Genomic DNA, 17,226 nt, shown 5'->3' on the forward strand with positions numbered 1-17,226 from the left:
TGAGAATGGTTGGTAGATGACTTGTAGTCCATCCGTTCTTATTGGAAAGACAGATGCAGATTGCCTTTGTGGTGTAGGATTGATAATTCCCTTGCTGTATGATTCTTTATATCGAGTCTCTTCAACATTTCCACTGAATAATCCATCAACCGAAAAGGACTCATCATTTTGTTTCGTTGAGACTTCAGCCATAGCATCTCTTGCTTCATCCTTTTCAGTTGTTGACCTTCCGCTTGTCTCTATTGTTTTCTCTTGGTCAAGCACCATTTCCTGTCTTCTCATGTGTCTTGTATCATTACTTTGTTTCAGCTTTTTCTCAGTTTCTACAATATGAGTCAGTGCAGTTACTTGGTTTTGGACAGAGTCTATTTTTTCTTCCAGTTCTCTCGAGCATGCTCCAACTGACGTTAATGCCAACTCTCCTCCAACTACTTTGTGAGTTATTTTCTGAGTCAAGCATGTGGTTAGATCTGGTGTCATCATGGAAGCAGAAGACTTTCTCAGTTCGGGATCTTTGTTGATAGTTCCTGAATATGGCGGGGGTAGAGCAGTTTTTCTTGACATCTCAGCACTGTATTGCTTGTTATGTGGAGGTGGGCTTGTTGGATATTGTAAGATGTGGTCAAAGCGTGGGACATCATCATCTGTATTGTCTTCATCCCAACTTTGTGAGCTTTGTGACTTTTGCTTTTTCTTTGGTAATTTACTGCTTGTCATTTCTTCTTCATCAGAGTCTCGGGGTCCTTCCCAAGAACTTCTGTTTTTAGAGCGTGTGCCGTAATAATGTGATGTTTTATATTCTTTGAGAGTTGGATATACGCCCACAGCAGGTTCTTTCGAATTTTGTTTCAGAAGTTCTTCCTTCAAGACCACTTCCTTCTCCTTTGGCTTGAGAATTTTGTATTTTTACTTGGCGTCCCAACTCATTCTTGTGTTTTTGTATCTTCAATTGATTCATCTTTCTTATTATAGCACTTCCTGTAGGCTCCAATTGACACTGTTTAATTTCTCCTTGTAGTAGGTTTGTTCTTCCATTGCTCTTCTGTGGGGGCAATGGCATCCTTTCCACCATGGATCATCCCTTTTTTGACATATTTCTTGACTATGTCTTGGACGAAGGACTGGTTTTCTTGAGCCTTCTTCGGGTCTGCTTCCTCCTGAAGTGTTTTTCCATTCCAAAATTCTATTAATTGGTTCAGCGTGACAAATTGAGACATTGCGGTATATTCTGTGTTTTGTTAAGTTACCTTCTCAGTAGCTGTATTATAATTTAGGTATTGTTTTAATTTGTATTCAAAGTGTCAAGTTTATGATTTTTGTAGAATGAGTCACTTTTATGAACAGTTTTGTCTTTAGCTATCTACCTGTAGGCTCTAAGGGGTTCTGATCTCAAAGGGGGTGTCTTCATTCCCACTTCCTGTCTTTGATTTCCAAAAAAGAAAGAAACTTAACTTAGATAGAGTTCAAAATCCATCTAGGAATCAGCATTACTTTATTATAGTACTTAATTAAGATTATTTATTCTATTTGTTATTATTATTATTTTTAATAATCTTATTTTTCTTAATTTTATTTGTTATTATTTATTTTTTATAAATTTAACAAGCTTAGTATTTTCTTAATAACAGTTTTATTCCACATTTATTAAGTAATTATCTTTGTCTTCTATTAACATCTAATGATGTGAATAGTTTTATAAATTCTCATTTATTTAGATAATTTATTTATATGAATAACTCTTTATAAGAACTATACCCCATCTGGCCACAACAAGATACAGTTACCAATAAATGCCATCCAATTTTTATCTTAAGTTAATCATTTGAACTGTCTTCTCTATTTTGTGTTTCAACATCCCAGCTTGAGCTAGAAGCTGAAACAGGAAGATTTAAGGTCATGACCTTAGTGTTCCCCGTCAATCGCAAACCCAACAATATATGACTAATACGCAACCTAAAGTTAAAAAGATAGCAATAAATGCCGTCATTACGTAAACAACACTTCCCTTTAGAACCATTTTTAATGCATCATACTCTTCTTTTAGATTTTTTAGCATTTTAGCAACATTTGATGAGTTTGACGGACACATGTTTTTGGTTACATTTCTAGCTTCGTCAATAATCGCTTTCACCATTTGATTCTTTAATTTCTTAGTCATAGTCTCTAGGTAGGTTTCTTGTGGGTATTTTGGTTCGGACACTGCTCCTATAGTAAACGTAACTTTTTCCATAAGAGCATTACATTTGTTTTTTATCAATTGTCAAACGTCAAACAGACTATTTTCACTGGCATTTTGGTATGTCCTGAGGTGCCTGTTATTTGCAAACGTTGTATTAGCATCTGTCATTGTAATGTTTTCACAAGCATTTTCCGTATTATTGATCTCTTCGTTCCCGTGAGGGAATGAAATGCAAATGCAGCCAATATCAGACCGTATGGGCCTGTTATACCAGGTGCACTGCAGTTTTATCTCAGTAACATTCTCTTTTTGTTTCAGGATTTCATTCACTGAATCACATACTTTTGAATACATGCCAAGCAGGGGTGAATAGGTTGCGATTTCATTTGCTTTTAGTTAAATCTGTTACACTAATCCCATCTATTAATGCTTCTGGGTTACAGGGCTTGTATAGGATGCCAATCTGAATTATTGACCCTTGATCAATTTTTCAATGGCAAGTTAATTCATGTCCATCCTGAGTGTAACTCATTTGGACAGGTTAGTTTCCTTGAGATCTTATCAAGTTAATAAAAATTGTTGCTAGCGTTACATATACATATTTTGGGTACCACATTTTTATATTAAACTTGATTAGAAGTTTTGTTTTATTTTTAGTGTAAAGTCTAACCACTAAGTATATTTTTTATAAAACCTGATTTTTTTCTCTCGTGCAAAGTCATAAACACGGAAATGATTGATTTTGTTTTTAATCACACTTTATTTGATTAAAGTATAAACATACTACTTATTATTAATTTTGGTGCTTTCTTTTTTTGCTAAAAGCATAAACCTCGTTAATTGCTTTCTTACTTGCTAAAAGCATAAACCTCTCTAACTACTAATTTTAAATTTCAGTGCTTTCCTTTTGTGCTAAAGTATAAACACCCTTTAACTACTAATTTTGAATTTCAGTGCTTTCCTTTTGTGCTAAAGCATAAACACTTTTTAATTACCGTAAATTTCGGACTACAGAGTGCACCTCAATATAAGCCGCACCAGCTAAATTTGAAAAGAAAATCAATTTTGTACATATATAAGCCACACCTGAATATAAGCCGCAGGTTTTCATATCGTAACATGAGATATTTACAGTGACGGTGCACCGACACCTGCCTGAAAATTGGCACCAACATGACATCAACACGGGATGAACACACCTGCAGGTTTAGAAAATAAAGCTGCACCAACACGGAAAATCTGCTTTTATTTCCTCTGAAAACTTTTGTCATCTTTTTACATTGACCAAGTTGGATTCATTGATGCCGAGCTTACGTGCAGTGGCTCTATTTCAGGGATCGGCAACCCGCGGCTCCGGAGCCGCATGCGCCTCTTTCATCCTTATACTGCAGCTCTGCGTGGCTTGGGAAAATACATTTTAAGTATTTAATTGAAGTGTATTTTATTTGTGTTAGCTCTTTTTTATTGTAGTTTAAATTGGAAGATTATTATGATCTTAAAATAAAATTATATTTTCTTATTTTTCGTTGCTCAAAATAAGCGTCACACTCGCGGAACAATGTTCAAAACAAACACCACTCACGTCTCACGTCTCACAGACACTGACACAGACACAGACACAGCTCACAGTCCTGTGTAAAGAGCCCTGATTTTCAGACGCTGTGCGCACAGGGGTCAGGAGCAACTTTCGCCTGTCCCTAATGACGCACTAATAAGCTCGTCCGTAGATGTATCATGAAAATCCTGCTGGAAATTGCCACAGAAATCTATTTGATGTAGTAGCAAGTTTATTATCTGCTCTTGTCGCCGTGATGATGTTTCACGTATAACACATCAGACATGTCGCCCAAAAGTAGAGCCACAAGCGAGTGAAAATGAGCCCAAACAAAAGTCTTTGGAGAGCTTTTAACAAAGGGGAAAAGGCAACTGAGGAGCCAGAAGAGGAGACTACGACCTCCAAGAAAAAGAAAGATAAATTTAACAGACGATACCTACTTAAAATCTGGGTTTGTCGCTACAGGTTACTCTCACGCACAGTCCGCTCTGCGTAATATGCGGGAAAAGCAAATGAGGCAATGAAACCTTCAAAACTGCTTTGGTACATGGAGACTAAGCACCTGGGATTAAACGATACGCCTTTGGATTTTTTTTTTTAAAGAAACTGCGGAGCAGAGTAGACATAATCACATAATCAGCGCAGAGCTCACACTGATGCAGCGGTTTGGTGAGTTGTATTTTTTTATGCACTTAAGTTATTTTTTCCATATTTATCTGCCACGTGTAGAAGGCTTGTCTGTGAAAATAAAACCTACATTATTTGTTACATTATTATTATTATACACAGTGTTATCTTAATTTTAGATGTCAAAAAGTATTTGCGGCTCCCAGTGTTTTATTTTACGTGGAAAGTGGGTCCAAATGGCTCTTTGCGTGTTATAGGTTGCCGACCCCTGCTCTATTTCCTTCTTTATCTTAAAAACTGCATCATATCCATTTCATGATGCGCAAAATGATCATTCAAAATCAAAACTAGTGAATTCTTCAGAGCAGAATCTTTCCCCACGTCTGTCTCACTTTTACGTTTACAGCTAGAGAGCGCCCCCCAGGGGCCGTTATCCAGTAAAATTCTATAAATAAGCCGCACTGCTGTATAGGCCGCAGGGTTCAAAGCGTGGAAAAAAAGTCGCGGCTTATAGTCAGAAATTTACGGTACTAATTTTATATAGGTTAAAATTATAACACAATTAATTTACACACAACGTCTCAAGAGCACATCACATTAATTTAGCACTGAACCAATGGACAGAATTTCTAGGAAAAAGGCCTCTGTAATACTGACTTTTCTCTGGTGCACTCCTTGTTTTGTGATGTCCTTCTCAGAGCGTTTTGCAGAGGAGATAGTTCCTGTACCACCAGGTTTTTTTTTTATCACGTCGGGGTCACTAAGAAACTGTCAGTTTCCCCTGGTGGTAAACCTAGAATAAAATCCAGAAGGCGCGTGTATATTCCAATCCAGATGTTTATTTTGGCACAGGCAATAATCCACACTGATTCGACACTATCTCCCAAAGGTTACCTCTCCTAAGTGAGCTCTTATACTGGTATGACACATCGCATCTTCTTAATGATTAGCTTGGTTTGTCTCAACATAAACAGGTCCCTCTGAGTTTACATAGGGTCAACATGGACATAGCATGTGTGCTTAGCTGGTTCTCTGAGTTCAAACATACACATAGCAGTTCAAAGTACTTATAGCAAATATACCACAGTGGAGCTCACAGGAGGCAAAACAAGTAATCATACAATTTTGTCATATGAAATATTAAATCAGATATTAATCTCACAGGGTCTACTATTGTATACTGTTGTTGTGTCCTTAGGCAAGGCATTTCACTCACTGTGTATGAATGTGGCGTGTTGGCGGTTGTTTAAGGGGCCAATGGCGCAGAATAGTAGCCTCGCTTCTGTTCGTCTGTCTCAGGACAGTTGTGGATATATCACCATCACCTAATAAATAGTAGATAAATGATTTAAAGTAAAGTACTTTGGGTATCTTAAAAGGTGCTATATAAATCAAATGCATTATTATTATTGTTAGTTCTAGAAACAATAATGATTAAGGTGACAGTAATAGGCTCTTCAACCAAACTTTGTAAATAAACTAAAGGTCCTTTCCTAGGTTTAGGTAATCTTATGTTAACACAATAACAGGAGTGAAAGTTGTATCAGAATCCATTTGGTCTGTAGTCGACTAAAGAAAATTTTCATCAAGTAAAGACATGTCCTGCTGCTTGATTAGTCTACTATATAGCGGGCATCTCAAGGAGTTAGGTTCCAGAGCCCAAGCTGTGTGTGGAGGTGAGGCCGACTATATCTAGCCAGTAACGCTCAGCCTCAACAAGCTCAGGTTCCTTCCCCCCAGCGAGGTGACATTCCATGTCCTCAGAGCTAATCTCCATGTCCAGAGATCCGGACGATGGAGCGTGAGTTTGACAGGCGGATTGGTGTTGTGCTGGCAGTGAGGCGGCCGCTGTTTCGGACCGTCGTGGTAAAGAAGGAGCTGAGTCGAAAGTTAAAGCTCTCGATTTACCGGTCAATCTATGTTCCTACCCTCACCTGTGCTCATGACCTCTGGGTGATGACCAAAAGGATAAGATCGCGGATACAAGTGGCCGAAATGGGCTTCCTTCGCAGGGTGGCTGGGTGCTCCCTTAGAGATAGGGTGAGGTGCTCAGTCTTACAGGAGGAGCTCTGAGTAGAGCCGCTGCTCCTACACATCAAGAAGAGCCAGTTGAGGTGGCTCGGGCATCTGCTCAGGATGCCTCCTGGACGCCTCCCTAGGGAGGTGTTCCGGGCATGTCCCACCAGGAGGAGGTCAGGACATGCTGGGGGGACTATGTCTCTCGGCTGGCCTGGGAACTCTGTGGGGTCCCACTGGAGGAGCAAGAGGATGTGTCTGGGGTGAGGAAAGTCTGGGAGTCCCTGCTTAGACGGCTGCCCCTGCGACCCAGGCCCGGATAAGCGGAAGAAAATTAATGGATGGATAGCGGGCATGACAAAGGCTCCCAAAACTATTACCAATCTCTATTTATCCGATCCAAATGGAACTCACAAGACTACACCTGCACGAGAGTTCATGCAAAAACTACTCTTTATGCAGGAAAAGGTTACTTTGCCTATGTTCAGATGTGTCCAGTAGGGGTCAGCAGTGCAGTTCTCCTCACACTGGCTGGTCCGTGGTGTGTGTGTGGAATAGTTAGAGGAACACTGAATGATATAGAGAGGTTGGTAATACTCAGTTATATGTACTCAGTTATATATTCAGTAACTTTAGAAAGTACTTTTCCAGCAGCATTACTTTGACTCCTACTTGAGTAATATTTCTATTGAAATAACAGTACTCTTACTTGAGTAAAAGATGTGGTTACTCTTTCCACTGTGTGTAAGCCTGCAAGTGACACAAGCTTTATTTTGACAATATAGAGTGATTTGAACATTTGTGTTTCTTGTACCACTTCTTCAGGTATGATTTAGCTTTCTTTGAAAATCCTATGAAAACATCTGATTTTGTGCATAATATTTTACTCCTACTAATTCCTTGGGCCACTCCCCTGTACTTCTACTTGAGTCATATTATTTTGAAGTAAGGTTACTCTCATAGTCTTTGTGAAGATGTGAGAGTGATTCAGAACTGTGAGGAGCAGATGACACAGCCTATTCATCTCCACGTACACACTGTCAGGTGAGACTGAATCAGGCACAAGAGCACATTCCTCCTGACACCATGTTATCCATGGATTTCAGAATGATGAAGACTGTTGCCATAGTGATTAACAATTTAAAACAAAATATGATATCTCTTGAATAGGACTGAGGGCTTTAAATCATTTAGTTGTTAGTGAGTCAGTGAGTGAGTTAGCTGAAAATTTGGTATTTTCTGGTATTTATATTGTAGCATTCTGGTGTAAGGAAATATGCAGAATTTCTTCTGGTTGTTTATTTTCTGAACACCAGAGCTACAGTAGGCCATAACTAACGCAGCAAGACATGTCTATTGCCGATCAAGAATTTCTTTAGTCAACTACAGCCCTAATAGTGAATAGTGAAGTGTAACAGGAAGATGAAACTTATAAATTATTACATACAAAATATACACTAAAAATCCACAAACAGCTCTTTTTGATCCCTGTTAAAAGTATCCATGAGCAGTAATCTGACAGACCACTCAGTTGATATATGATACAGAGCTCACAATACAATCCTCACAATAATAAGGTATGGCCATGTAATATAGTCTTCATGTTATTCTATAATAGATCACAAACATGCATGATTACAATACTGTTAAACCACCACAGACGCATTCTGTTCAAGATACACTATGTAACCAGCAGAATGTGAGGGTCCGCCGGCCAGAACTTGCCTGTCTCCTTTGACAGGAATGTTCCACAGTACTGCATTTAACTTATGTATCTATATATTTATTTGAGACAAGCTGAATGTGTCACCAGACCAAGTTACACATCTGGGGTCTCATTTATAAAACTTTATGTAGATTTCTAACTAAAAGTAAGTATACTTGCTCACTTCTCACCTCTAAATAATATCGTCTCGTCTAAGTCCTAATTCTCAACGTTCAAACTTTATGGACCGGATCTCTCATTTCAAGTAGTGACTCACATTAAAATGTGTGTTTTTGAAAATATTAAAGTTATCTTACATATAATTGACTATATATAAGGTAAGTTTAATGTCATACTGGAGAACATTCTAGATAAGGCAATAGCATCTCCATGGACCAAAAATGGGTGGTAGATGCTCCACTCGAAAAGTCACACAAAACTATAAAGAACTTTTTTACATAAACAAGTCTTCTTTCTCTAAATAAAATCTGATTTGCTGCCACTACTTAGTTTTGTGAAATACGCAAACTATTTGTGCAGATATATATCAATGTACCTTGATATTGTGAGGCCTACCCTTAATGCATCATTTAATTTTCTAAAGCACAAAATGAGTACATGTCTGTCTCTATCACTAATTCTGTTTATCCTTCATTAAGAACGTTGCATGATATAAGTCTGACTCCAGGAGGACTTAACCTGAAGTTTTACCTGTCATCAGCATGCATGTACACAGGTGGAATCCCAGAATTATAATACCCATAATCCTCGAGCTCCCACCAGACCAGGGGCACAAAGAGACAGCGACAGTGCAATTCCTCTCTCAACAGTGTGAGTCTGAAACCACTAAGATCATCTCAAACCAGGGCTGGGTCTCCCTCTGAGAGCCCTGTGTGTGGAACATCAGGCCCTTTCTCGGACTGTGTGTGTGGGCAGGTACTTATTACAGTATGGGGACTCAAATCTGTACACACACTCACATCATGGAGACAGTATAGTTTAAAGGGCCTATACTGTGGTATTTATTTTTATCTGTGTTGCTCTTTCTGTATCAAATCCTGAATATTTAGCCCGTGTTCTTTTCTCAAATTTTTTGCATAATATAGGACCTTTAAAGTTCAGACATGGATTAAACTAGGTTCAGTTTAGGGTTTTAGGATGAAAGTGCTTATGTCAGGTTATACTAATTTCACATTATATTTAAGATTTTTTTTTTTTAAATCTTGCCTAATTTTCTGTAGTTCAACAAGTTTATAGGTTTGATATGTGCTGCAGATATGACATACTAATTCCAGTTCTGTCATATATCAACCATACTGTAAACAAGAGACAATTTAGCTTACACAATAGTTATGATTTAATAAATAAAATTATACTGTGGTCAGTGAGAATTCTAAGGCTAGCTGCATGCATTATTTTTGTATAACTGTACAGGTAGTTCACCAACAGCTGTTCACTGTTCTATATCACTACATTGTGACCGTCACCATAGCGGGGGGTAAACAAAAGAACTATTGTTAGGAGGGAGTAGCTTCAACTAAAAAAGAAATAACTAGTGCTTTGAACATCCATGGATGGCCAAAATGTCAGATTTAAAAGTGAACTATTTTCAGTTTGTATGGCCATGATATGTATTAAACAACTCTGAGCAATCCTTACGTAGATGTCAACACCTTTATTTTGTTAAATGAAGGTTTGAACTCTGTGTGTTTAAAATGTGTTTCTTGAGTATAAAGTTTCTGGGAATTTTGTGTGTTGATGAGATAGATAGCGGTATTCCATTTTAGATCTCAGGACTTCTTCCTGCATTGTTGCACTGTTTTATTCTGTACTTTTCTTCACAAACTTCTACTTAACTGTCCAGCTTTGATAAATATTTACCACCAAACCAAATCATAATTAGAGCTTTTAGCCATATTATAATCCTGTTATCTCCTCTAAAACATACTTGGAGTTGTATTTTGTTTTATTCACACATGTTTGAGTAATCCTGCATTATCTGCACCTGCTCGTGCACTGAGGAGTGAAACAGTTTCATTAGGCTAAAACAATAACTGTAACTTCAAAGTTAGGCAAATTCAGCCTAAATATGCAGGATCTATGTGTTAAAAATGTGTGGCAAACAAAACACAACTCCATGTATCTATGGTTACGGTTAGGGTCAGCCTCTAGGAAATGAGTGAATGTAATAAATATCAATATATCGTCCACAGATAGCATGGAAAACCAGCGTGTGTTGTGCCCTGAGTAAAAGTGAGTGTGTAATTACAGAGCACAGACAAGCTGTAGACTCTATCTGCCCCAGGCCTTGCACGTGTGTGATATCACTCCTTCCCAAGTAAACAGTCCTGTCACCGCGACAACAGCCTGGTCACCCCCTCCTCACACACACACCTCACTCACACACACCCTCACTGCTGCAAAACTCTTTCTGATGATCAGGGTAATCCTGCAGAATCAACCCCAGCCTCAGGGATTCACTCAGTACACTACTAACTACTACAATACCACTACTACAAGTACCACTACTGCATTTGTGAAGTAACCTGTGTATTAAGATTTCATTTCTTATTGGATTTATATTGTGCCTTTCAAGGCACAAGTACTTCACAGTGCATTCTTCATTCATTTCACACTTGGTAGCCACAGCTGTCCTGGGACAGACTGACGGTAGGCCTGTCATGATAATTACTATATCGATTTATCTTTCGATATATAAAATCTTATTGTGTGTGTATTTTCTTTGCACTACTGGGATAGTTTTGGGTATTTTTTTTGCTATATGATAACATTTAATGAAAGATTGAATTAATAACTTGTTTGACTTATTAGAGGTGCAAACTAAGCACTGAAGTGTTTCTTTCTTCAGTTTATTTATTCCAGCTCTTTTTTTTTCTTTTTTTTTTTACAATATCATACATGATATGATTTAAATCTGCTCTTGGGTTACTGTGTCAGTGGTATAAATTATTTTCAATCTTATCGTTTTTGTATATATTTACAGCAATATGACTTCAAAATTTGTTATCGTGATGGGCTTAACTGACAGAAGTGATGCTGCCAATCTGTGCCATCTGCGACCATCACCAACAACAACTCATGCACACACCACATTCATACTAGGCAATGTGGTTGACGTGCCTTTCCTTCAGTTTCCCATCCAAGTACTAACCAGCCTCCAGGAAATGAGTGAATGTAATAAATATCAATATATTGTGCCCAGATAGCATAGAGACCCCAGTGTGTGTGTGGTGCCCAGAAGCTTCTGAGATCAGATTTCATCTGATCTCACAAGCTAAGCAAGGCTTAGCTTCTGAGATCAGACGAAATCAGGCTTTGACAAGCCGGTATGGCAACAATCATCATCATGAACAGGTCTCTGGACAGGTTTAGACTGAGAACTCATAGATGGGCTGACACTAAACTTGAACTGGTCGTTTAGTTGCTTAAGTGGTAAATGAGGCAGACCAAGAAAACTCCACACTTCAAGGCCCAACATGTTGTGAGGCTGAAGCTCTTACCACTCTGCCCTTCACTCAGACTTAACTCTGACTTAGTGGGTCCCTGTAGACTTGATGAAAGGACTACAGTTTGCAGTTATGATGTGTGAGATCACTTTTAACCTTGTCCTTGTCTCTGCCTCTGCCCCTGTCTTTACTCCTGTCCCCTATCCCTCCCCTTGTCTCTGTCCTTAGCTTGCCTACTGTGTGGTGCAGTTCATGGAAAAGGACGCCACAGTCACTGAATACGTGAGTGAACATTACTGATCATAATGTAGCTCATGCACACACTCATTCATTCACACATGAAGTTTTTCATAGTTTCACAGACGTCTGAAAGGATTTACACACTAAGTCATCAAAGTTGTATTAAGTCCAGCATACAGTCAATGGACCAAACCAGAGAACACATTTCCTCCACTTTGCAGGTGAATAGGATAGAACTTACAGATATCTCTTTCAAAATTCCAATAATTACTTTATACAAATTTAAGGAAAAATGTATACACGTGGTTCATCATGTCTTATTGGTTCTCACGTCTTATTTAAGGCACTTGATGTAAAAATTGTACATACAATTGTACATATCTGCTTTTGACCACATTATACTGTTTTCACCTTCTGAAAAACATACCTGGAGATAATCAATTCATCCTAAGTTGTCTTTTCTGAACACTCAAAAATGCTTTGTTTGTATTTTGCCTGTTGCCTGTGACATCTCCTACGTAGCATTTGAAGGTCCTATACTACTCAAAATTGACCTTTGTGAGGCATGTTATAATGCTATTACCTCATCAAAAACATACCTGGAGTTGTGTTTTTTTCATTCACACATGTTTGACTAATCCTTTCCAAAGCTCAAAATGCTCTGTTCCACCTTGGGATGTCATGTAGTGATAGTTTTCAAGTTAGTAGCTACCTTATACCTTTTGTTCAGTAGTGATTGACAATTCCAAGGATGAAATTATCCAAATGATTCTACTGAAGGTGTATGGAGTATAAAAACACATTGGAAGACTTCCTGTATTGTCACATGAATTCATAAGGTGGAATAGTGTTTCCTGTTTGAGAGAAGAACTATGAAGTACTAAATATACAGGGCTTTTGTGTTAACCATGTGTGAATGAAACAAAACACAACTTGTGAATGGGTTTTTGATGAGGAAACATTATAACAGATCAGAAAATAGCATTATATGGGCCCTTTAAAAGAAAATGAAAGCCACTAGAATGCATATGTGTCCTTGAACTCTGTGGAGATAAGCAGAGAGTTTATAACATTTTGACATTTGAATGGTTATTTAAAGTTGTGATGGAAATTTAAGTATATTCATGTTGTGTCTTTAAATGCATTTAATCACATGAGTGAGATCACATCAGCCTGTTAGACCCAGACTAGACATTAACATGTGTGAAGGTTCTGTCTCCATCCCACAGGAAACTCGTTGTTATAATACATGTCTAAGTTCATTATCTCATGGATGTGAAACAAAAGTCACTCTGCTTTAAAATGTATGTAGCATTGTCATTCTGGTATAAAATAGTCAGAGCTCAGATGCTTGGGGTTGGGTTGTTGAGACTTGGACTTAGAGTGAGAGGGGAACTGGAGGAGAGGCTGGGAGGCTACCAGTCTGTGGCCAGGGCAGGCCTGGGCCCTGTCCTCTCTGTATCTGCTGTAACAAACAATAAACCTTTTTTCCTGTATTTCAAACCTCACCAAGCTTCGCAAATGGATTACTTTTCAACTAGAACTGTAATTTTTTCCACAACAAAGGGAATATTAAGTGCTCACTGAATGCCTCCGTAACTATAACACATCCCATGCACTAAAGCAAAGATGATGACACACCCATCCATCCTTCAATCTGGTCTATGGAGCAGTGGGAGTGTACAGTGACTTGGCTTATGCAGTGTGAATGAACCAAAGGTCAAAGCGAACAATGCAGGGACCCGGGGGCAGCTGTGACTCACTGCAGCTCAGTCCATAAATCATATCGCATAAAAGCACCCAGGATCATGTGTCTGTCCTGTATTATTGTTTGGGCTCCTAGCAGCAGATACAACTACAGGGTCAAACATCGAGCTCTATAGAAAATACGGCATACTTCAACATAATATGCACATTAAAAATGGAGTCTACTCTGCTGCTGTGGAGGGCGATATGCCAAGGAAATATCAGGATTTTTAAGAGCCCAGACTATTAATAGCGCTATTCTTATACTATTAAAGGCCCTGTATCTGATTTTTCTCATGTATTTGAACTAAAATGGTCTTGCTCCAGTACAGATATATTGTATAAGCAGTTCTTGAGGTCAAAATAATTTTGCTATGTACTGTCTGTATCTAATTATTAAGCAGATTTTGGTCAGATAATCAGGAAGTGCATGTTATCATGCTAGTTGTTGTTAGCTTCACCATGATGCTAAAAGTCTGCACTGGTCCTTGAAAGATGTGAAAAGTGCTGAAAGATGTGACGAGTGCTTTTAAATTATAAGAATAATTAGGATGCTTGGTAAATGTCTAAAATGGACACCTTTAACAAAAAATGCTTAGTTTAAGCATTCAAAGCAGTGATCCATTTTGTCAACAAACAAATGTTAATACATTTTAAATTATAACATTTTTGTAACTGCAATATTGCAATATTTTTTCTGTTAACTTGACTAAATATTTTATATATAACATGTTTAATATTCAATTTATACACATTTGATTAAACCTTCTCATATGTATGGAGCATCAGATTTGTTTCTTAGATGTTTGCATATGGCCAAGGCAAAAAACAAAAAAAAAAAAAAAAAATCCTGACCAAATGAATTACAAAATTTATTTTGGTCCACACTTTGCCGTGATAGGTCAAATCCACCTGTGACTCACTCAGAGCGGGACAGAGGCTGACCAATACAGTTTTGCATCATCATATTTCTCAGCCCATTCTTGAATTTGTGCTTTTCTTGTTGCAGATCATCAGAGGTCTGCTCAAGTACTGGCCCAAGACATGCACGCAGAAAGAGGTATGCCCCATCCCCCACCACAGCTCTATAGCTCCGCTCTCTGGTAGAACATGTGATACTCTGCTCTACAGTGCCCCCATAGGTCAAAATAAGAGATAGTAGGTTTTACATTTCTACATTTTGTTTAGCTGTTAGACATGTAGTGTCAAGGAACATGTGTGTGAATAATAGCTCCTTTAGCTTACATGATTAAAATCTCCATCCCTCCAAACCAGACGTTTACATACTATAAAAAGGCACATACACTTTTTACTCACTCTCTGACATGAAATCAAACTAAACTTCTTCTGTGTTAGGTCAATTAATATTGCCAAAATTATTTATGTTTGCTAAATGAAAGAATAATGAGAGAAGGATTCTGTTTTTAAAACATTTTAGATTTTCAGAAGTTCACATACTGTAAGATTACTTTGCATTTAAACAATTTGGGAAACCCCAGATGATGATGTCATGTCTTTGGAAGTTTGTGATAGATTCAATGACAACATTTGAGTTAATTAGAGACACACCTATGGATGTATTTGAAGGCACACATGAAACACGCTGCTTCTTTGTGTAACATCATTGGACAGTCAAAAGAAATCAGCCAAGATATCAGGAAGAGAACTGCACAAGTCTGGTTCATCTTTGGGTGCAATTTCCAGATGCCTGAATATGCCACATTCATCTGATCAAACAAAAAGATGAGTTCGGTGCCCAGAGAAATTTATTGCGGATCACTGTGGTATGCTGTGGAAAAAAAATAACACATATCTACAAAATTTAACTGTGCTCAACTTCAGCAAAAGTAACAGAAATTAACAAACTGTAGCCTGGTACATGTGGGTTCATGTGGGTACATGTGGGTACATGTGGGTACATGTGGGTACATGTGGGTACATGTGGGTACATGTGGGTACATGTGGGTACATGTGGGTACATGTGGGTACATGTGGGTACATGTGTACTCACATGTACCATGCTACACTGATGTTCTCCCCAAAAGACTGACTTGCCCTGCTTAAATACCCTCCCAAACCAGAAGCACCTCTCCTAGGTAAATACCATTTACTTTACAGGAGCTGTAGGTATAACTTTAGCAGGACCTCACAGTCAATTACATACCTTTGAGAGCCTCAGTTCCTTTAACCCAAAAGTGTTTAAAAATAAAACTACAAGCACTTAAACATTGAAAGAAAATACTCAAGGACATTGAAACAAAAAAAAAGAACTTAAACCAGTTCTCCCCTCCACATGGGCCGGCCCACGACCTCCCCCGAGGCTTTAAAATGGCTGACATAGTGCATGCCCCTCTTTGTCTAGACTGTATGGAGATTCAGGTAAGCATGGATGGATGTTGTTAAACTGAACTGAATAAATTTAACCAAACAAAATATATTTAAAGTAACAGGTGTAACTATGGTGTTTAAATTAAAGGTAGACTATCCAAAAGACTAAACAAAACAAACCTGGGATAGTTTAGGTGAATATTGAAAAATTATTGGAAATGAACAAATGTGTGAATATAAACAAAATTAAGGTGAGATTAATAGGACAAAGGCCTACTTTGTCACAACATAAAACAGGAAAAGTTTAGTCTGATTTCATATCAGACAGTGAGAAAGTGCATGTAAATTTCTGATTTCAACTGTAAATGTAAATATGAAGCCACAAGCCCCTCTCTGTAGTTCCCTGGCCACATCTAAGCATGCTCCTGATGACCGGACAGACTGAATGTTCTGCTGTCCCTGTGCAGGTGATGTTCCTGGGGGAGATTGAGGAGATCCTGGACGTGATTGAACCTTCTCAGTTTATAAGGGTTCAGGAGCCACTCTTCAGACAGATCGCTGTCTGCATCTCCAGCCCACATTTCCAGGTCTGCAAATGCTCTCATGGACTACACTGTTCATTTCCAAAGGGAAAAAATGTATGATGCTCATTCACTCTCCATCCGCAACTTCTGCAGTTACAGCTGTTCAAGGGTAGACTGAGTGCAGGATGGCTGCCAATCTGTTCCATCAGCCCCTCTGACTACCACCAACACTCACAGGCCACATTCATACCTAGGCAAAGAGGATAAGTGCCTTGCCCAAGGACACATTGACATATCTGTATAGTGTATTCCAGTATCACATCTCCTGCCTTACACAGCATTTTCTTTACTGACTGACATCTGAGCTGTCACACCAGGATTGTGCATTCAAGTGAGACACGTGGTGGTGCTGCCCCAGGGAGCTATGACTAAAGAAGTACCTCATTCTCACCAACACTGAATGTGAGTTATGGGTCACTGAATGATGCAGTATAAACCAGTTTGAGTATGTTGAAAAGTACAACATCCACTACATCAATTTTATTCACTAAACAACCATTGACACAATGAACACAGCGAACTTAGTAAAAATTATCACTTACATAAACATGCAGAGGTACAGGGTACGCTTATTTGGACACAAACACTGCTTTATCAAACAGAGTGGATGGAAAGTAGAGGCCAGCATACCCTGCAACTAACCCATTAGAGTCCAACATCCTACCCTGACCCTATCCTCACAATACTCTGAACCTTATTTTTCCTCTGACTCCATCCTTGCCCCACCATGACCCTATCCTCATCCCAACATGACTCCATCCTTACCCTGTGATTCCTCA

At 38.5% G+C, this 17,226-nt stretch overlaps 1 protein-coding gene across 1 annotated transcript in view; it reads left to right on the forward strand.

Moving 5' to 3' along the window:
• Window positions 1-17,226, forward strand: part of ppp2r5b (protein phosphatase 2, regulatory subunit B', beta) — a 77,580-nt gene that overhangs the window by 55,748 nt on the left and 4,606 nt on the right. The window contains exons 8-10 of the mRNA XM_033983599.2: window positions 11,778-11,831; window positions 14,545-14,595; window positions 16,331-16,450. Of these exons, the coding sequence (XP_033839490.1) occupies window positions 11,778-11,831; window positions 14,545-14,595; window positions 16,331-16,450 (225 nt within the window). The remainder of the gene's footprint in view (window positions 1-11,777; window positions 11,832-14,544; window positions 14,596-16,330; window positions 16,451-17,226) is intronic.

This window comes from Periophthalmus magnuspinnatus, chromosome 18 (genome assembly GCF_009829125.3).
Source record: "Periophthalmus magnuspinnatus isolate fPerMag1 chromosome 18, fPerMag1.2.pri, whole genome shotgun sequence".
Classification (NCBI taxonomy): Eukaryota; Metazoa; Chordata; class Actinopteri; order Gobiiformes; family Gobiidae; genus Periophthalmus; species Periophthalmus magnuspinnatus.